Raw genomic sequence first — 22,121 nt, forward strand, 5'->3', positions numbered from 1 at the left:
TAAAAACACCCCAAAAAACTATGCCCAGAGATAAATCTATCAACAAAAAAAAATACAAATCTGTTAGCCTTAAGAACCTATGTTACGAGCAATGTTTACATGCAGAAAACTTGGAGATGGTGTTGTCTCAAAAAATTAACTCTAACACACTGATCTGTCCACTAATGTCAACATCCAAGCTCGTCATGCAAAATACAAACTGGATTGGTTGTCAACTGGAACACCAAGGACCATGTACTCGAATGATGAACCTGATTCGATATGATGCCTGAACCTTGTGATATTAATTTCAATACTGCGCTTTGAGTTCAAGTAGAACCATAACTGACTGTCTTTCATTCTTTCAAGTCAATAAATAAAGTACCAGTCTTGTACTGGGGTTGATTCTGTTCTGTCTTCTTTTTGTTTCTGTCTGTGTTGTGGTTAACCTGGAGAGCAACGAGTTTTATCAGATCTAAAAATTCCCAAAACATGCTGTATGTCAAGCATGCATGGAACTATCAAGGAGATGAGAGCCCATGGTAATATTCCAAGAATTCTAAATTATTTCATTTCAGAGTCTTTTGAGAGGGTAATAAAACAAAAACTTCCTTCAAGCATATTTACATGTGGGCACACTAACACATTTATGTATACATATTTACAACATGTGGGCACACTAACACATTTATGTATTCATGTTTACACAATGTATGGACATGCATGTTTGTACTATCTGTATAGATTAGCAGCATGTGGCTACATTGCTGTATGCATGTTTACACCGTGTATGTGCATGAAAGTTTGCACTATGTGTACATACTTATAGTGTGTATCTGCATAAATGCAACAATTGTATGTGCATGTTTGCACCATGCAAGTATGCTTACAACAGGCATGTATATTTACAACTTGCCAGCATGAGTGCAACATTTATGTGTGCATGTTTATACAATGTAGGTACATGCATGTTTGTACAATACATGCAAGCAATGTGTGTACATGTTTGTGTGCATGTTTGCAAGCTTTGCACATGCATGCTTCAATGTGTACGTTTGTGTGTGTGTATGCATGTGTGCATGCATGTAAATGTGCAACAAAGAGACAGAGCTAAAGTTACTTACTTTTTATTGGAAAGTGATGTTGTGTGTTGGTTTTCTGACAGGGAAAGTTGTAAAGCTTTAGCAAGAGCTTCATCTTCAGACTGGAAAATAAGAGACAAAACTATAGAATTTCTATACACACATAGACATGTATATATATGGCTGGTCTCAGAAAGAATCTACCTGAGACATGACCATATGAACAAATGGCTTTTTGGGGGACCATATATATATATATATATATATATATATATATAAATTTAATAAATGGAGTAATACACATATGTTAAATGAATTCTTTTATTTCCGACATATGTTTCGAAGATTACAAATGGTTCCTTCCAAAGGAATAAGTGATGTTGATAAAGATGTAATCTTCTCTTCAGGGAAATACATAGGATCCAACTTAACCGTAAGACATTTTAACCGAATTTTATATTTATTCAAATACCCAAAATAACAGGGAGTTTCTAACTCATAAACAGGAGTTACATCACAGTCATTTTGTGATCTTTGCTACCCTGGTATCTGGAGAAGAGGGTTAGTCAATTACATTGACCCCAGTATGCAATTGGTACTTATTTCATCAACCCTGAAAGGATGAATGGTAAAATCGACCTTGGCAGAATTTGAACTTCAAACACAGAGATGGATGATATAATTCTCTCTACAATAAGAAAAAAGCCTGAAATTTGGGGGGAGTGTGCACATTCAGTGCTTATTTTACTGACCATGAAAAAATAATAAGCAAAGTCAATTTTGGTGGAATTTGAACTCAGATCATAAAGCTTCATAGAATGACACCAAGCATTATTGTCTAGTACGCTAATGATTCAGTCAACTCACCACCTTAATAAATAATAATCTTTTCTACTAATAAGCACAAGGCCTGACATTTCGGGTGAAGGGCTAGTCAATTACATCAACCCCAGTGCACAACTGGTACTTTAATAATTGAAAAAATAATATATAAACAGACAAAAAATTCTTACCATTTGACCTTGGATGGCTGAAGCATTGGCTTGGCGTGAACCACTCCCGCCATTTCTGAAGCTAAGAATAAAAACAAACAAAACTGTTAAAACTATGTGTATTTTTTGTGTCATTCACTTACAACTGTTCACAGTTTTCACTAACAATATATTGCTGGGACATAAAACACCTTAGAGAAGGAAAATGAAGTTTAGGGGAACAATATGCTCACCAATGGTGGCAGCTGATGAAGGAGATGTTTCTATGTAGCCTGCTTGTTTGTTGCACCTTGTTTACCATTTTGTCCATGTTCTTTTGCCACGTCATGTACCCAGTTATGTATCTATATGTACATGTGGATGAAGGTATATACATACATGTACATATATATGCATATACTCATATATTGTTTATACATATATATATATATATATATATATATATATATATATATATGTTTATGTCTTACTTGTTTTAGTCATTGGACTGCTGCCATGACAGAGCACCACCTTAAAGAGTCTTTAGTTGAATGTATCAACCCCAGGACTTATTCCCTCAGTCTCTGTTGCAGAACTGCTCTTGTATTGGGATGTAAACAACAAAAGCACTATATGTCAAGCTGGTGGGACAAAAGCAAAGATACACACACACACACACACACACACACACACAAGCGTACACACACACACATACAAGCGTACACACACACACACACACACATTAGATTAGATCTGGAATGGTATTGCGCAGTAGTTTATGTTCTACCGTGAATGATTCACAAAATCTTTTGAATTCTACAGGCACACATTGCATTCCATTATCAGACACTATCTTGTTTGGGATGCCAAATCTTGCAAATAATTTGTGTAAAAAATTTATCACAGTTGAGGAGGTTGTTTTTTCACACTTGCAAATTTCAGGCAATTTTGAAAAAACTATCAACTACCACTAAGTAGTAAGAGCCATTTAAAGGACCAGCAAAATCAATGTGTAACCTCAACCACAGAACATCTACTTTTGAACAATGTTTACTTTTTATTGTGGGCAATTTTTTAATTTTGTTTTGGCTAACATACAGGTGGTCCACTCTGTTTTACTCTAATTTGTTGTTTCAGTCCCTCAGCCGCATTCAAACCTTCAACTGAACTGACTACATTTCCACTCGAAACACTTATGCGTGTATGCCATAACTTGAATAGTTCCATCCACTCTGTGCTGAATAAATTAAGTGAACTTTTTAACACTTATATTTTTGCCTTTTTTGTTTGACCTCGAAATGTTACATTACATATGAATTCACCGAAAAAATATAACCTTTTTTCCATAACACCATGTGCTACCTTTCTGAGAAAAGGGTGAGGGTCACTGACAGTAAATGCATAGAAAATTTGCCTCAGTAAATTCCGACTGAACTATTCAAGCATGGAAAAGTGGACATAAAAAACAATGATGATGATGTATACCAATTTTCAAATGAAAACTCTTTCTTTAAAATGAAATTAAACTGTCATTTGTATATGTGCAATAAATGTTATTTTTCTAAATTTTATCAACATAAACACGTTTTTTTCTATTGAAATCTTCCCATAATTATTCTATCATTTGCCCCCTCTTCTGTCTCTTTGGTTCTCTGTGTGTGTGTGTGGAGCACTCCATTACTCATCGCCTGCCACCAAGCCCTGATCTTGTGCCTTTTATGCTAACTATCACCATACTTCTCTTTTTCTCTCTCTCCTTTGTCAGACTATACAATATAAAGTGTGATTGGAGAAATCAACCAACTCATCGACATTTACATCAGATATAGTTATTTTAAGCGTAAATTAGAAATAATTATTATTTAATATATGTGCATGTGTATCAAGAGCACATGTTTTTGTAAAACTGTATTCAACAAAAGGCATTTTGGTAGAGCTGTTGTTTTAATAAGACAGGTTGACATTTGGTTTTATATATATACATATGTATGTATGTATAATTTTAAATCTATCTATGTACGTAAATGGTAAGGTTGGCAAATGCTTCAACCCACTACTGCATCATTCTTATCATCACCATCATAACTGTGAACATCACTATATTCTTTTATCGGTTTCAGCTCAAAGCCGCAGCAATGCTATATCAGTTTATTAAAGCAGATTGTCTAACCATCTCTAACAGGCTTTAAAGCAAGAAAACTATCCCTACCTTTCTGAGATTTTCGTCTGTCGTGGAGAATTTGTGCGAAATGGTCCATCAGATATATGTGCTCTTGCTGCTGCAGCTGCCCTGTAAAGTAGATGATAATAATAACAACAATAATCCTTTTTATTATAGGCACAAGACTTGAAATTCTGGGAATGGGGAACAGTCGATTACATTGACCCAGTACTCAACTGGTACTTCTTTTATCAACCCCAAAAGGATGAAATGCAAAGGTCACCTTGGAAGAGATTCAACTCAGAAGATGAAGATGGCTGAAATACTGCTAAGCATTTTGCCTGGCATGCTAACAATTCTGCCAGCTCACCACTTGAGTAATAATGGTAGTGGTAATTCTGACAACAATAATGGTGGAGGGGATAATAATGGTAGGGATAATAACCATTTCTACAATGTCTTATGAGATGAAAAGGAAAATTAATAAAGATACACCAAATCACTTGTCATGTGGTTAAGCTGGAAGTATGTCCCTCAGGAGAGAGCCAACCTGGGGTTGAAACATCAGCCAATGGCTCAAACTTTTCTCCAAATACAAACCTGGATGTTCATTTGAACAAGAACTGCCGCAATTTGAGCCTTCCAAATTTACCGACACAGAAAGAAAAATGTAAGCGGATCAAATGGACCCGGGAAGAGTATAAAGAATTAATATACATTTATTACTATGTATTAGGTAAACCATCTCAAGAGAGACACACTGCAAACTCTTACAAAATGTGGAGAACATGAATCAAGAGAGCAGATCCTATTTGGATGAAAAGAAGCTAGTAAATGTTAAGGGGATATCTTTAGAAATAATAGACTCAAAGATAGTGAAATAATCATGATCAACCATGCAACAAAAAATGACCTAAATATAAGACAAGAAGGAAATGAAGAATCAGTTGAAGAGAATAGCCTACCACAAGCTTTAATTGAAAGACTGTCATCTGACCAAATCAAATACAAAAACCTGAAGAAATAAGAAACTCTAATGAACCTGGTAAAGAGAGCCAGGAAAGTGGTAAAGAAACAATATTTGAAGACTATACATTTGCCGAAGAACACAGAGAATTTATGATAGAAATGAAACAGAAAATTCTGAATTAGCTTGCAATTGTAAGACATGTGAGTATGAATGATAGAGAACCACTTCATAAACTCACAGATACAAACCAAAAAAAAACAAACAGGAGTGGCTGTGTGGTAAGTAGCTTGCTTACCAACCACATGGTTCTGGGTTCAGTCCCACTGCATGGCATCTTGGACAAGTATCTTCTACTATAGCCTCAGGCCGACCAAAGCCTTGTGAGTGGATTTGGTAGACGGAAACTGAAAGAAGCCTGTCGTATATATGTATATATATGTTTGTGTGTCTGTGTTAGTCCCCCTAGCATTGCTTGACAACCGATGCTGGTATGTTTATGTCCCGTCACTTAGTGGTTCGGCAAAGAGACCGATAGAATAAGTACTAGGCTTCCAAAGAATAAGTCCTGGGATCGATTTCCTCGACTAAAGGCGGTGCTCCAGCATGGCCACAGTCAAATGACTGAAAGAAGTAAAAGAGTATAAGAGTAAAGAGTAAAATTAAAACTGGCAACTATGTAACAAAAGAAATCATTAAAACTTGATCTTACTGAGTTAAATTATTTATGCATCTGTTAAGGCAATTGAAATCAGTTGTATGTCTCTGATAAAACAAAAAAAAAAAAACCTGGGAAGAAACCAAACTGGAGAATTAAAACTGAAAAAGAGATTTAATTAATAAGAGGGGAAATATCAATATTAAATTAACTAATCTGTGGAAAGTAAGATACAGAAAAGGAAGAAAGATGAAGAGGAAATATGGATTCTCACCAAGAGAAAGACTGCTTTCAAAAAAGGAACACTGAAGCAATAATAAGTCCAAGCAAAAGCTCAAAGAATACGAAGATTTGAGAAGAGAAACAGGTTTTACAAGCACAATAAGCTGTTCACATCCAATGCCAAAACATTCTACAGACAAATAGGGAAGCAGAAAATTACCATTGAAAGACTCCCACTCCTATGAAAGAAGATGAAAACTTTATGGAAAACGATGTGGAGTGATGAGAAGACATACAATGAAAATGTAGACTGATTTAGATGTGCAGAAGGATCCAACCAAAATTTACCAGAACAAGCATGGGAAGGCATCACAACAACTGACTTAACTCATTACCTCCCATAATTCTATTAACTGGAATTTTTTTTATGAAACTTTGATTTCTAGCATAAAACAGCCTTAGAAACACGCTGAAATTATCAAAATAACATTTCAAAATAGCATTTTAAATAGAAATAAGCGAGATATTGGGTGAAAAATTAGCAAACCTCATTTGAATATCAGAGAAATATACCTAGTAGATATAGCAAAAAGGTTAGATATGTGTAAATATTGACAGATAATTACGAAATTTGTAATTTTTAAGTGATCTCATATGAGATCACTGGTAGGTAATGGGTTAAGGATGACACTCATGAAGGCTCATAAGTGGAAATCCTCTGGTAAAGATAAGATGCCAAATTTCTGACTTGCATCACTCCTGTGCACACATGCAAAGTTAGTTCAGCTGTTCAATAAAATTGTGACAGATCCTAAGCAAGTGCTATTATTTACCTTCTTCTAAAGAATAATGAAACCAAAGTCCCAAAAAAAAGCTACTGGCTCATAATCTGTTTATCCATCACTTATAAAATTTTAGCATCCATCATCACAAAGAAAACATATGCATTTATGGAACAGAACAGTATTTTCTCCACTGAACAAAAAGGATGCTGACAAAACTCATATGGATGCAAAGATCAACTCCTAATTAATTGCATGATCCTTGAGAACTCATAACAAATGCAAAACTCTCAGTTCTACATGGATTGATTTCAAAAAGGCCTTTTGACATCATAACACATTCATGGATTTTGAAATCAATGGACATCTTCAAAATTTCTGCTGTAATTTCAAACTTCCTGAAGGAAAAAAGTGCATAACCTGATAGGTGATAGCTGATAGGTGAGAGCAGAAACCTCTGCATGGCAAATATGTAGCCTGTAGCAAACAAGTTGATGTTGACCAGGAGCCAACCCTACAGAGTTCAGGGCTAAAGGCAGAGAGCAATAGCTTCATCTTAGCTGTTCAAGTTCAAAGCTTATTGACCTACAACTACCAAGCCAATATGAAGAAAAATGGAGTAGACCCAAAGTGTTGATTCTGAAATGATGAGATTGAAACAGTGGACCATTTAATCTCAGAATGTTAAGTTTTAGTACCAGTGAAGTATAAATCAAGACTTGACAGAGTTGGCCAATATCTACACTGGTTAAGATGTCGATACTACAAAATCAAAACTGTTGACAAATGGTATAGGCACCACTCTGAGAGAGAAAATGTAATGGTTCTTTGGGACTTTCCAGTATATTGTCAGAACCATTAAAGCTGATAAACCAGATGTTGTTGTAAAAGATCAAAACAATAAAATCTGTTTATTGATCGACATGAGTATTCCTTGTGATTCTCATATCTCAGCAAAAGAATTTGACAAGCTCAGAAAATATAAGATTTGCTCATTTAAATCGAAAAAAAATGTGGCATCTCAAGGTAGTTACATCATCATCCCAGTAATTGTAGGAGCGCTTGGAATGAAGAAGAAAAGGAACTGAAAATTATATGAGAATGATCCCTGGCTTACCATCCATGCAAAAAATGCGAAAGATTGTTTTAATTGGTATGTCACACATATTGAGAAGAGCATTGTCGCTGTGAGAATGATTACAATACATGTAAATTTTTTTCCTTTTTTCTTTTCTTTCTTTTTCTTTTTTTCTCTTTCTTTTTCTTTTTCTTCTTTCATGTAACTTGACTTTTAAATGAACAATCTGGTACGCTTATTTTAATAGCCTACAAATGCATACAGGGAGTTTCTTTTCCCTAAGGTGTCAGTAAGGCACTCAGCAAGAAATGGAAACAAAATTGAAAGAAGAAATTGAAATAATAATAATAATAATGATGATGATGAAAATAATTAGATTCATATTTTGGCACAAAGCCAGCAGTTTTAAGGACAGAGGAAATAGTTGATATCATCCTATACCAGTACTTAACTGGTACCATGAGTTTGGTCTTGCCAGGGTTGAAAATTACCAGCCACTTCTCTCCCCATTTCTTAACAGCCTGGAAATCCATCTGTTGATTAGTAGCAAATTCCAAAGAATTTAGTGACTTTGTCATTACTAAACTGGTGATTGGAATATAAATTAATACAAAATTTAGATAGATTTTCATTTAGATCACTTTAAAGCAGGAAGTTTGTATCACAAAGCCAGGGACAATCTCAATCTGGTTGCTGTTTAAGGAAACAGATTGAGGTTTGAAGTATTTTTGGTTATTGCAGATAAAGAGGTGGTGCCCACATCAGCTCAAAAAAAAAAAAGGGGGGAAACCTTTAATAAATCATCTAAAATATTTAGGCATTTAAAAACTCTTTTGACACCAATCTGCTCAAGTTCCATGATAAAAAAAATCTAAAACCTCTAATTTCAAAATGTTTGTTTAAGTCCTTCACTTACTATGGAGTACAAGTCACCAACAACTTTTCTCCATTATTCTCAACTTTGGGCAGTTGAAGATGAATTCATCTCTTAGGTTTTGTGAGCTTAGAACAGTCATTGATGCTTCTGTAAAATTAGTTTTTTTTTTTTTTATGTAGGAATATTGGCCCTACAGAAGCCCATTTTTACCCCTGGGTAGTCCATGTTAATCTGGCCTCTAATCTTTGACCTGTCCAGAATGAAATGCCCTATTAGGAGCTCATGTTCCACTGGTATAACTCTCAGGAAAAAATGTCAAGATACAAGCCACCACACTGCTACAAGAACTTGACATTGTGGTGGTCATTTTAAAATTAAATCTTACAATATTATCAAAAAATCTATTAAACACCAGCTTAACAATTAACAATAAAAGCATTATTATTACAAAAACCCTCCAAAATGCATTGAAACACACAAATTGTATTTCATTGGAAACATGCTAAACCAAAAGTATTTATCTAGATTTGTTGGCTACTACCCTCAACCAAACTTACCCTGACCGTGACATTGGTTTACCAGAATCTTGGAGACTGGTACATTTGTGGTCCTGTTCGTGGCGGTGTTTCAGACAATAATTTTTCTGACAGCGGTCACATCTTACTGGAACCATCTAAAAAAACAAATGAAGAGATAGCATTTAGAAGTCAGTTTTTTTTTTTAACTCTTTAGCATTTAAACCAGCCATATCTGGCCCACATAAGCTTTCTGTTTTATGGTCTAACCAGCCAGATGCAGCCAATCACACCTATCATTCAATGCTATTCTAAAAACATACAATCATATCATATCAAAATTTCAAAGCTATGAGATAATACATGATTAATTAAATACAATGTTAATGAAAAAAAAAAAATTGAATGTTGAAGGGTTAAATCATTTGTTTTTTAGGTCAGGTCAATCCTGACTGAGAACACTATCAACAGATATGTCCCAACTGTGGTGACCACCCCATGTATTTGATGTACCTAGTATTACATTGTTTAAAGTCTTTAGCTTTTATGAGATGAATTGTGATTTGAGGGAAATTTGGTGGCTATTTCTAGCAAATTAGTACAGTTGTTTTCAGTCAGAAAATTTCCTACTAATAGCTACACAAGTGAATGAAATCTCTGGTATGGTTGCATGGTTAAGAAATTCCCTCCCCAATCATGTGGGTCCAGGTTCAGTTGTTATGCATGGCACCTTGGGAAAGTGTCGTCTACTACAGCTCCAGGCTGACCAAAGCTTTGAGTAGATCTGTTTGACAAAAACTGAAAGAAGTTGCAATTCATTCCAAAATTGATAGCTCTTCGACACCCAGTTATGTACTGCTAAGCTAAAATATTCTCTCATTTTTTCAATCTCTCCATTCATTCATTTGCTATTAATATGCGTGGAGGCGCAATGGCCCAGTGGTTAGGGCAGCGGACTCGCAGTCATAGGATAGCAGTTTCAATTCCCAGACCAGGCGTTGTGAGTGTTTATTGAGCAAAAACACCTAAAAGCTCCACGAGGCTCCGGCATGAGATGGTGGCGAACCCTGCTGTACTCTTTCACCACAACTTTCTCTCACTCTTTCTTCCTGTTTCTGTTGTGCCTGTAATTCAAAGGGTCAGCCTTGTTACACTGTGTCACGCTGAATATCCCTGAGAACTACGTTAAGGGTACACGTGTCTGTGGAGTGCTCAGCCACTTGCACGTTAATTTCACGAGCAGCTGTTCCGTTGATCGGATCAACTGGAACCCTCGACGTCATAAGCGACGGAGTGCCAACACACAATATTAATATGCATTATTTACTAACATCTACTTTCATAAGCTAATCATTTAAATTGACTCTTCAATATATAACTTCCTAATTTCTCTCTCTCTCTCAGCCTTCGTTTTCTCCCTAATTCTTCATGCAATTTCCAAATGAAATCTCTAACACCCTTAACTCTCCTCCCCTCCTGTGTTCTCAAGTTGGCTACATATTTCTTGTACCATCTCTCTAAATTAACACTTGCTTGTTCGCGATGCACCTGCCCATTCATACCCCCACCACCAATACCGGATATCTCTCTTCTCCCACCACCAATACCGGATATCTCTCTTCTCCCACCACCAATACCGGATATCTCTCTTCTCCCACCACCAATACCGGATATCTCTCTTCTCCCACCACCAATACCGGATATCTCTCTTCTCCCACCACCAATACCGGATATCTCTCTTCTCCCACCACCAATACTGGATATCTCTCTTCTCCCACCACCAATACCGGATATCTTTCTCCCACCACCAATACCGGATATCTCTCTTCTCCCACCACCAGTACAGGATATCTCTCTTCTCTCACTGGAAACCCCCTCCCTCACTGGTGGTATCTTCTATCATACCTGCAATTTCCTCTCCCCCCCTCTCTCTCCCAGGACAAAGGAAACTAGTTTAGCTGCCCACCTACTTAATCGGCTACCTTTCATTTTGATTCGAATTTTGCCAACAAATTACTTGGTAATCTCCATGAGCATGTGTTGTTTTGTCAACTGTCAGTTGATGTATCGAAGTAGAAAGAGAAAGCTAACAGGTTGTACGTGCGTGCTTGTTCCTCTGTGTGTGTGTGTGTGTGTGTGCATGCTTGTTCCTCTCTTCTCTCTCCAGAAACCCCCTCCCTCACTGGTGGTATCTTTTATCATATCTGCAATTTCCTCTCTGCCTCTCTCTCTCCCCAGGACAATTGCAACTAGATTAGCTGCCCACCTACTTAATCTAACATTGGCATATTGATATTCATATTCACTTTTATCTATCTTTATTTATTTATTTACTTAAATCTGCAACACCAGTAATGCTTAAATTTACGAATCAAATTTATGATGTTCACAATGTTTATACTTACAATGCCGCTAACACCTACTCCTGCCCCCAGTAGGGGCAACAATCTTAACATGCTTGAATGTTTGAATGATGACAGGTCAAAAGTGAGAACAGGTGTAGCATGTCTATCAAACGAACACAAAAACCTTCTTCTTTTCAGGTGCTGAATAACATCTCCCATCCCCATGCCTCCTCCCACATTTTTTTCCCAGTTTTTAGAGTTGGCCCTGTCAATATAGGCACACTGAAAGGTAAATCTAGTGAGATTGTAGAGATGCTTCAACGGAGACATGTTGGTGTATGCTACATACAAAAGGTAAGGTGGAGAGGAGCTTCAACCAGGGTCCTCACAGGCAAGGTACATAAGTATAAAATCTTCTGGGAAGGTAACAGTGATGGAGTAGGGGGTGTAGGCATACTCTTTGCGGAGAAATGGGTGGATAAGGTCAATTGGATGACCATGTCGGCTCGATGGTCATGTCAATTGCATGGTTTGTACATGTTCTTGGGTGACAAAAATCTGTCTTAAGGTTTCACACCATCACCTGGCTGTTAGGTACATTTAGTGAGGTCCACTTTGTTGCAAGCTTCTAAACCCAGACACCAATGTATAGATAACCCAATAGCCACTGTTCCATTCTTCCTTTCCTCATCCATCTCTGATGCCCTTCAACAAAGTCATTCTTTCTTGACTAAATTGTAAACACACACACACACACACACACACACCACAGAGGCATGCACATAGATATCCAAAGAGATATAAAGGAATAAAAGATGAAATGACTCACCTCTTTCTGTTTACATCCTTTAAATGAACATTTATTTACATAAATCTGTAATGAATAAACAAATTCAAATATCAATCTTTGAAAAATTGAGGAAGAAAAACAATCAAACATTAAACTGAAGGTTCACTCAACACTTTTCAGTAGAGTAATATATCTATTTAATTTCCATAGGCACAGACATGACTGCATGATAAGAAGCTTGCTTCCTAACCACATGGTTCTGGGCAAGTGTCTTTGGTTATAGCCTTGGATTCACCAAAAGCTTGTTAGTGGATGTGGTGAACAGAAACTAAAAGAAGCCCAGCATGTGTGTGTGAGTCTGTCTGTCTGCCTCTCACTATCACTTGACAACCGATGTTGGTGTGTCTCCATAACAGTTTGGCAAAAGAGACTAATAGAATAAGTACCAGGCATAGCAAAAAATAAAGTAAGTACTGGGGCCAATTCATTCAACTGAAATTCTTCAAGGCGGTGCCTCAGCATTGTTACAGTTTAATGACTGAAACAAGTAAAAGATAAAAGTTAAGGAAAAGGTTAACAGTAACATCAAAGTAGCTGTTGGTTGTGTGGTTAAGAAGTTTGCTTCCCAACTGCATGACTTTGGGTTCAATCACACTGCATAGCACCTTGGACAAGTGTCTTCTACTACACCCCTGAGCTGACTAAAGCCTTGGCAGACAGAAACTGAAAGAAGCCGAGCTTCTGAAAGAAACTGAAAGGCGGCAAGCTAGCAGAAACGTTAGCATGCCGGGCGAAATGCTTAACGGTATTTCGTCTGCCGTTACGTTCTGAGTTCAAATTCCACCGCGGTCGACTTTGCCTTTCATCCTTTCAGGGTCGATAAATTAAGTACCAGTTACACACTGGGGTCGATGTAATCGACTTAACCGCTTTGTCTGTCCTTGTTTGTTCCCTCTGTGTTTAGCCCCTTGTGGGTAATAAAGAAATAAGAAACTGAAAGAAGCCCATTGTGTATAAGTGTGTATGTGGTGTGTACATCTGCATGTGTGCATGTATGTGTATATGTAAATGTATGCATTTTCATGTGTTTCTAATTTTCTATCAAAATATGTGCAGCAATAGGGAAATGTTACCATGCTTGGAAACAGGCAAGACTTGAGAGTCTGTCATAGAAAATTTCCTCAACGAATTCCATCTGACTTGTGCAAGCACAGATGTTGAAACACACATAAACCATTGCTAATGGATTTGGTGGAAGGAAACTAAAAGAAGCCAAACGTGTGTATTTATAACTATTGTGTGAAACCCAGACAAGGAGACACATGCACTTTCATATGCACATATATACACAATGGACTTTCAGTTTCCATTTACCAAATCCACTTGGGAGAACACTTATCCAAGGTGCTGTGCAGTGGGACTGAATCTGAAACCACATGGGGTGGGGGTTGTGTGTGTGTGTGTGTGTGTGTGTGTGCATGTCTGTATTTCCTTGTCTTAACATCATATGAAAGTTGTAAAAGGGTGTCACTGTTATACAAGCAGTGTCATTTCCAATAGTCTGCCAAAAACATGTCTCGCCATGGGGAAATTGGTGAGGGTTGGGAACATGAAGGGTATTCAACCATAGAAAATTTGCCTCAACAAATTTAGTCAAACCCATGCAAGCATGGAAAATGGATGTTAAGACAGTGATGATATATAAATATATATATAAAAGGTAAAAGACACCCTTCAGTCATGAATGACCATGGTATTGCACCTAGAAAGTTACCCTTTGAGACACAAGTCCAGGCAAGGTAGTTTATGGAAGACCAACAGTCACCCATGCATACCAGCCTCCCATCTCTTCGTCACCAATTTTATCCAAGGGAAAGGCAAAAGGGCCGATACAGGTTGGCACCAGTGAAGCTGCAACTCATTTCTACAGCTGAGTGAACTGGAGCAACGTGAAATAAAGGGTCTTGCTCAAGAACACAACACACAGCCTGGTGCAAGAATTGAATTCATTCCCTCATGACTGTGAGCCCGATGCTCTAACCACTGAGCCATGTGCTTTCACACACACACACACATATATAATTTAATGTCCATGTTCTATACTGGAATGGGCTGGATGGTTTGACAGGATCTGATGTGTCTAAGGATTGCATTGAGCCCCAATGTCTGCTTTGGCATGGTTTTATGGCTGGATCCCCTTCTTAACACCAATATTAGGAGCTAAAGAAAAATAATGAAGCCAGTGGCATGAATTTGAGTAACAAAGTTGACTAGAGAGGGAAGTGCACTAAATGCTAGACATGACAAAGTCTTATTAAAATTTCTCTTGCAGACAGAGAAATGAAATGAAAACACTGTATGAGAAGGGGAGATAATTTCAAAATAGTACAAATTTTTCAGGTAGACTGACGTGGTTTAGGAGAAAATGACACCTGCCTGTTTCTGGAATGAGGAATAGTTATGGATAGATGTTTCAGCCTTGGTCTGGCCTTATCAAAATAACATACCCCCTTCATAGAAACACCACAAACACGAGCACACCGACGACACACAAAAATAGCAACACACAAACTATTAAATATTCAAACATAAACAAAAGCAAAAAAAAAAAAAAACAGTTGTTGATACCTTTCGGCGTTGTCTGGCAGGATCTGACTGACAATCATTGTCTATATGATGGCCAATCACAACATCTGGAAGTTCTCCTTTCTTTAAGCCAATTGGCGTATTGCATAAGGGACAGACTGGAACTTGGTTGTCCTGCAAAATACAAGAATATGTGAGGAAAGATGAAGAGGAAACTGCAGAGATAAATAAATGAAAATGAAAATACAAGGGGAAATGGCATCTGATCTGGGAACTTTAAAATTTATCAACTCCTAGATATGACATGTTTTCTATCATAGTTAACAATACCAGATGATATCATTCCCAAGACAAATTACCTGTCTATCAAAGTTAACATTATCAAATGATTTACTACCTCTCATAACTCTCCTGAGATATGACACTAGTCTATCACAGTTAACACTATCATATGATCTGGTACTTATTATATAGCTTGTGTGATATGACAGCAGTCTAAAACAACTCTCTGCTGTTTTAATATTTATGCTTCCAAACTAACTTGAACTGTATGATACAGCAATTACAAATATGAAATAAATACATATACTCACTACCACCACTAACAACAACAATAATAATCACACAAAAATATTTTGAATTAGTTACCTTTTTGTATGATTCTGGACATTTGTGTGTTGCATACTGAATATGATCACGGCTAGAAAAGAGAACAGAAAGAATATCAAATATTTAACTATGTAAAATGACAGTTTATTATCGTTACAGTCAACTTTGCATTTCAGCCCTCAGGGGGTTGATAAAATAAAGTACCATTTAAGCATTGTAGCCAATTTAATTGACCAACCTACCACTTCTCCAAATTTTTTCAGACCTTACAACAGTCAGAAACAATTATTATCATTGTTATTTATCATTACTGTATGGTATACAGTAATGAAAAGAAATTTCACGACTAAGATATAAAACACTCATGATGTTATGCAGTTGGCCCAAGTGAATTTTTTAATTATATAGCTATGCCTGCACTTATTACTGATATGTTTTTTAGAATTTACATTTCAAGAGTGCAGCTATTAAATCTACTGGGACAGTAGGTTCAAAAAGTTTAAGATTTGTTAAAGCTTTACCAATGTAGTCATACAGTAGGAGAATAATAATTTCATTCCATAGTTATGACTATTTACTTCTTGGTGTAAAATGAAATATAATGGATGACAACTCTCAAGATTGAAGAGGTAATATATGTGTAACAAAGAATAAAGCTTTGAGACGTCTAATATGACTGCACTTTCAAAACTACCTATGAGGTAATATTGAAAGTGTAGCTCAGTGTTTCAAATGAAATACAATTTCAAAATATTCATGGAATTTCCATGAGCTCTTTGTATTCACTGAGCACAGCTTTGCCTTTCATGCCTCCAAGATCAATAAAATGAAGTAGCAGCCAAATAATGGAGCTGATGGTATCAATTAAGCTTGCCCTTCAAAACTGCTGGCCTTGTACCTAATACACCTGTCCAGTGTCCAACTACTGCTGCCTCATGAAGTTATGTAGAGCAGCTGCTATCATGTGTAGGAGAGATTCAACTATCAGCTGAAGCCATTGTAAAGATCATTCCATTTCTTTTTGTAGAAACTCACAAAATTATCCATCTTCCCAACAACAAATTTGGCCACCTTATTTCAGAATTTAATATTTCAATATTGCCTACAGATATGATCATAAAGCCAAAAACAATGCAGCACTTAAGACTTTCACTACCACTTTTCCAGACTTATAATTGTCTAGACATAGAAAAAACTACTCTCACCAGTTGTTACCTGTTGAGACACTGTATTCTTCAAAAGTTCCATACTTACTTAAATTTGCCAACACTACTCATGGCATGTCTATGTATCCTTTCATCCTTATAGTTCTTTTACTATTCACTTTCCTGTTATTTTTTTAAAATTTTATTTCAGGTATGTATTTTATCCTGTATATTTTACATGCATTTTTGGTTCTCGCTGCTATCTTTCTTCTGATTTATTGATGCTTTCTATCTTCTCTTTTACCACTTTCAGACTAGTTGTAATGCACCTGAGCACTATATATGAGGTGATATCAAAAGGTTTCCAGACTAGTTAGGTTTGATAAAAAATAACTTATTTACCTTAGTTTTAACATCTCTTTCAAAATGGTCACCTTGCACAACAATACACTGGATCCAGTGTTCCAGCCACTTTTGGAATCTGGAAGTTATTTTCCGTAAGCAAGTCGAGGACCTTCTGCAATTCATTCTGGATCTCAACAATGGTGTTAGAACAGAGACCTTTGAGCTGCATTTTCATCTTGGAGCAGAGATGGAAGTCTGCAAGTGCTAAATCTGGCAAATAGGGCAGGTTTGGTAGTGATACCATTTAGTTTTTGGTGAGAAACTCACAAGCGAGGAGAGCTCAATGACAGACTGCATTGTCCTTTTGAAGAATCTAATACTTCATACCCTACAGATTCAGTGGCTTTCACCAAATGTCCACCCTCAAACACTTCAAAATGTCGCAGTAGAACTATTGATTGACAATCTGGCCCTAGAGGAAGAATTCTCAATGCACGAGCTGATGAAGTTTCTCCACATTTCCAAGGGTGACGCTTGTGGCAGATCTTCCAGAAACATTGTTCTGCTTTTGAAGTGCCTGTGCCACTCAAAACATTGCGTATGACACATTGCTTCATTGTTATAAGCTTGTTAAAGCATGTGCAATGTCTCTATAGCAGACTTCCCAAGTTTAACACAAAATTTCATGTTGGCTCTTTGTTCCAACTTCTACAAACTACAGCATACATGTGATCACAAAAACACAAATTTCACAAATTGAGAAGTAAACACAGCAATGTCACTTGGCACACTGCCTCATGAAGGTCACTGCTAGCTCTCACTGTACACACAACCATGTACTGCAATGTGTTGATGTTTTACAGAACTAGTCCAGGAACTTTCTGATACCACCTCATATAATAAGCTCAATGATGACTGTAGTTTTTCATGGTCAAAAATCACAAGGACAAGCAAATGATCTTTGACACCGCAGAGTTTTTTTTTCTCCTGCCTGCAGTTAGTTTTAAAATGAAAGTCAATCAACACAATCCAATCCCATTCTTTAAACTTGGAGGTCTGAGCACAGTGGATTTGTAGGCTGAGGCAGTTGGACTGTCTTACAATGAAATGGCCTTCTTGTAAGTGAATTGTTTTTCAGGGAGGGAGAGCTTCATCTACCCTGGAATAATCTCATTATTATGATAAAGCGATGTTTAACCCCAAGTCAGCCTTAATCCAACTCAAAGGCATTCTACCAGTGATCATACCTTCCTATACCTTCAGATATATTTGCATCTAGGACTATGTTTAGCAAACATCACATTTTTCAGACAATGTGATGAAGGAAAGTTGGCTGCTATTTCTAGTATGTTGTGTGTTCACATGGAGTTCCTCACTTACTCATAATCTAGAATGAGTGTTGCAGCCCAGTATTTGACCAGTTAAAATGGACAAATCACCACTGAAGGCCATCTATAAATAGACTTAACAGGAAAAAAAAAAAAACAGCAACTGTAGATAGCATCGTCCTTCACCACATAAGCAAACTACTGACAACAAACTTGTTTATTAAAAGAAACTGGTTCATTAGAAAATACATTCATGGAATCTTTCTGGTTTCAACAATTAACCAGAGGTCACGCTGGGGCATCACACACACACACACACACACACAAAACTGTGTGTGTGTGTATGTGCGTGCGTGCGTATGTGATTGATTTTAAGATCCTAGTGCTCAGGTGTTGGGAGTTAGTTAGCTTCGAGCATGTCCCAGTCCGTAGTAGGTATAAAAAACAATTTTCGGGAGCAATAATAATTCTGGGGCACAGAAGGTTGTAGGTTTTCCCCATATCGAAGTTAGGTAAACTGCAAAAGGGTTATTTTATATTTCACAATTAGCATCTAGGGTTGCTAGGGATGCATAAAAAAAAAATCCAAATAGACGGAATGAAGCATGCAAAATCCAGGCTACATATGTTTCCTAGTTAGCAGGACCTCGGAAGTAATAATTACTCAACGAGGGGTACTCCACTGGCTACTCATCAGGCCGAAGATATTTTAGATAAATGAAAGTTACATTGTTGTCAAAGGATCCCAAGTTAACTAACTCGTAAGAAATGTCTCACACACACGCGTGCGCGCGAGCACGCACACCCCAAATTATGTAGAGATACGTATTCGAGAGTGTAGATTATGATTTTGCTAAGAACATAACATTTTTTTTTTAAAGAAATTTCGTTTTATTCTTCCCCATATGTCCCTGACTTTGTTTAAAAGTCTCTTAAAATACATATTTTTTCAATGACATTTTATAGAAATGCCTTTTCGGCAGTGTAGATTACGTAATGTCTCAACTTAAATTCCAAACAAATCTGGAAAAGAAAAGTGAAGATGCTGAAGGTACGAACATAGTGAAAAATTCGTGGCGCGATGGAAGTAAAACGATCTAAAATAGCTCTAAAAGTGTGTGTGTGTGTGTGTGTGTGTGTGTGTGTGTGTATATATATATATGTGTGTGTGTATAAATTCAAAAAGGGATAAAACTCTTTTACAAGAATTTTATCAAGAAGCCAGTGTGTAAAAAAATTCATACGGGAAATTTCTATTCTCAAGAATATAATTATTCGTTTATATTTATATAAAGGGCATTATTACAGAAAATAATCACGCCACACAGTGGACTTCTCAAAATAACCACATTTAGTACCTAATGCGAGGAAAAACAACCAACAGAAGACGACAAACTTTCTTGGTCGTCTTCTGTTGGTTGTTTTTCCTCGCATTAGGTACTAAATGTGGTTATTTTAAGAAGTCCACTGTGTGGCGTGATTATTTTCTGTAATAATGCCCTTTATATATATATATATATATATATATATATACACACATACATACACACACATTAAAGTATATCAACACAATCATAATCTACACTTAAAAAAAGTTATCTACAAAATTTTAAAACAAATATGCATTTTTCAGAAAACTATGAAGAAACAAGATCAAGGGAAGGGCACCAAAATGTAATTAAGCTACACACAAATATATTTTGTTTTACTGGTTTTAATTATTGGACCGCGGCCATGCTAGAGCCACATATCTATATATATAAGCTGCATGTCTATTACCAGTACTTTGTTTGAGAATTGGTCCGGACGTTGACCTAATGGGAGATAATTCTGTTTGAATGCTTGTGTAAGTTACACGCGCGCGCGTGTGTATGTGTATGTATATATATTTACGTTGCGCGCGCGCGCACGTGTGTGTGCTAATGAGAAAGGGTTTGTCTTTTGAAAAATATATTAAAGACACGCTCCTGTTTGAGTTTGATTCTTTTTACTAAGGACGACATGGGTCTGCCTGGAGAGTCTTTCATCATAGGTCTAGTTCTGCTCGATCAAAGCTGGATAAATAACAGCAAATGCGTTAGTAAAGTTGTGTAAGGCGGTAATGGTGGAGGAGAGAATCGGCGAAAGCACTGTGTGACTTCTATAACGTTGGGATCCTGCCAATGTCAAAAGACCACTCGCAATAGATAGTGTTCACAGAACAATTAAACATTTAGAGATCACGCAAAATGAAAGAATGTTTAGGTTAATGAAGAGTAATTTCATATTTGTGTGTGTACAGAAGACGACGATGAAAAAGTTGTAAGATAGCCTACAGAAATCTAATCTCGTGTCCGACGTCAACAATATGGTCGTACTAAATAAGCCCAACGAAGCGACCCAACAGCTTCGACTGTCTAAATTAGAAACCTGAACTAAATTGAAATCCTCACAGCAGCAGTCTACATGCATACATATTGATGACTTGCAGAAAATGAGAGTTAAAAAAAAAACATGAATGAGAAGGGGATTAAGCTGTCATGTCACCCCAAGACAACCATCATTGAAAGGGTATTTTTAATTCATACTCACCAAAATACTTGAGAACAAGCATCACACTTCATTGGCAAAAAATCTGCAAATATAAAATATTTTTAAATTGTTTAATGATTATTTTTAACTATGTACAAGGTTTGTTTCTTTTTCTTTCTATTTTTTTTTTTTTGCAAGAATAAATATATAATTGGCTGCACTTATGATACCAGTGTATTACTAGTACCTATTACAACTATAATTTATTATTAAACCGAAGTAAGCTTTGATAAAGACATGATCAAAACTGTTCCAGCCATGACTATTTATAGTGTCCTTCAGTTGTCAAGATGGCAGGATGTGATTAGAGGGAAATTTGCCTGCTATTTCTGGAAAGTCAAGTAATTACAAACAGGTTCTCTGTAGTTTTATATATATTATCCAGGGTGCAGTGAATAAACCTTCATAATCACCATTCAACTTATCCAACTCTCAAATCTTCTGCACTATCCCCAGATTGACACCCAAACACTCTGAAATGTTTGTATTGGAGCTTCCGGCATGAATGCCAAACAGTACAACATGACATTTCCAAATTTCTAGAAAAGTGAATTGTGTCATGGTGCTGTTTATCTCACAGATGGTGCCCAACAGACCCTACAATACTGTGTTGTCAACAAAATCAAAAACAATGTGCATGCACAAAATAAAAAATGGCAACAATTTACCCATTGCACCCTCTCTCTCTCTCTCTGTATATATATATATATATATATATATATATATATATATATATATATATATATATATATATAACTGTATCTGGAAGAAGGGGCAGGACTTATGTGCTTTGCAGGTTTAACATCTGCAAGAAAGACAAGCAGTGAGATACCAGCAAGATGATGTTCAAAGAAGGAAAGACTGGACATAGTTAATGTGTGGGTTGGAAGCAACAAGGGTGGAAAGATAAGTGGGTCAAAGGTACCTGTGTCAGAAAGTTATGAAACCAGCCAGTCCCAAGGAATAGAAGCCATGATAATCTTTTCTACTATAGGCATGAGGCCTGGAATTTGGGGGAAGGGGACTAGTTGATTACATTGACTGTAGTACTCAACTGGTACTTATTTTATCCACCTCTAAAGGATGAACAAAATTCTGCAAAGCATTTTG

The 22,121-nt window shown here is 36.6% G+C and overlaps 1 protein-coding gene across 1 annotated transcript in view; it reads right to left on the reverse strand.

Annotated features, from left to right (window-relative positions):
- The window catches only part of LOC106879534 (AN1-type zinc finger protein 2B), a 41,062-nt gene extending 19,182 nt beyond the window's left edge, over positions 1-21,880 (reverse strand). The window contains exons 1-10 of the mRNA XM_089355165.1: positions 21,844-21,880; positions 21,425-21,442; positions 21,012-21,054; positions 15,662-15,713; positions 15,056-15,187; positions 12,467-12,511; positions 9,335-9,450; positions 4,242-4,322; positions 2,075-2,135; positions 1,104-1,183 (exon numbers count right to left, since the gene is read on the reverse strand). Coding sequence (XP_089211291.1) covers positions 1,104-1,183; positions 2,075-2,135; positions 4,242-4,322; positions 9,335-9,450; positions 12,467-12,511; positions 15,056-15,187; positions 15,662-15,713; positions 21,012-21,054; positions 21,425-21,442; positions 21,844-21,880 — 665 coding nt within the window. The remainder of the gene's footprint in view (positions 1-1,103; positions 1,184-2,074; positions 2,136-4,241; positions 4,323-9,334; positions 9,451-12,466; positions 12,512-15,055; positions 15,188-15,661; positions 15,714-21,011; positions 21,055-21,424; positions 21,443-21,843) is intronic.
- Between the last annotated feature and the right edge of the window lie 241 nt (positions 21,881-22,121).

This window comes from Octopus bimaculoides, chromosome 7 (genome assembly GCF_046866305.1).
Source record: "Octopus bimaculoides isolate indiv1 chromosome 7, ASM4686630v1, whole genome shotgun sequence".
Lineage (NCBI taxonomy): Eukaryota > Metazoa > Mollusca > Cephalopoda > Octopoda > Octopodidae > Octopus > Octopus bimaculoides.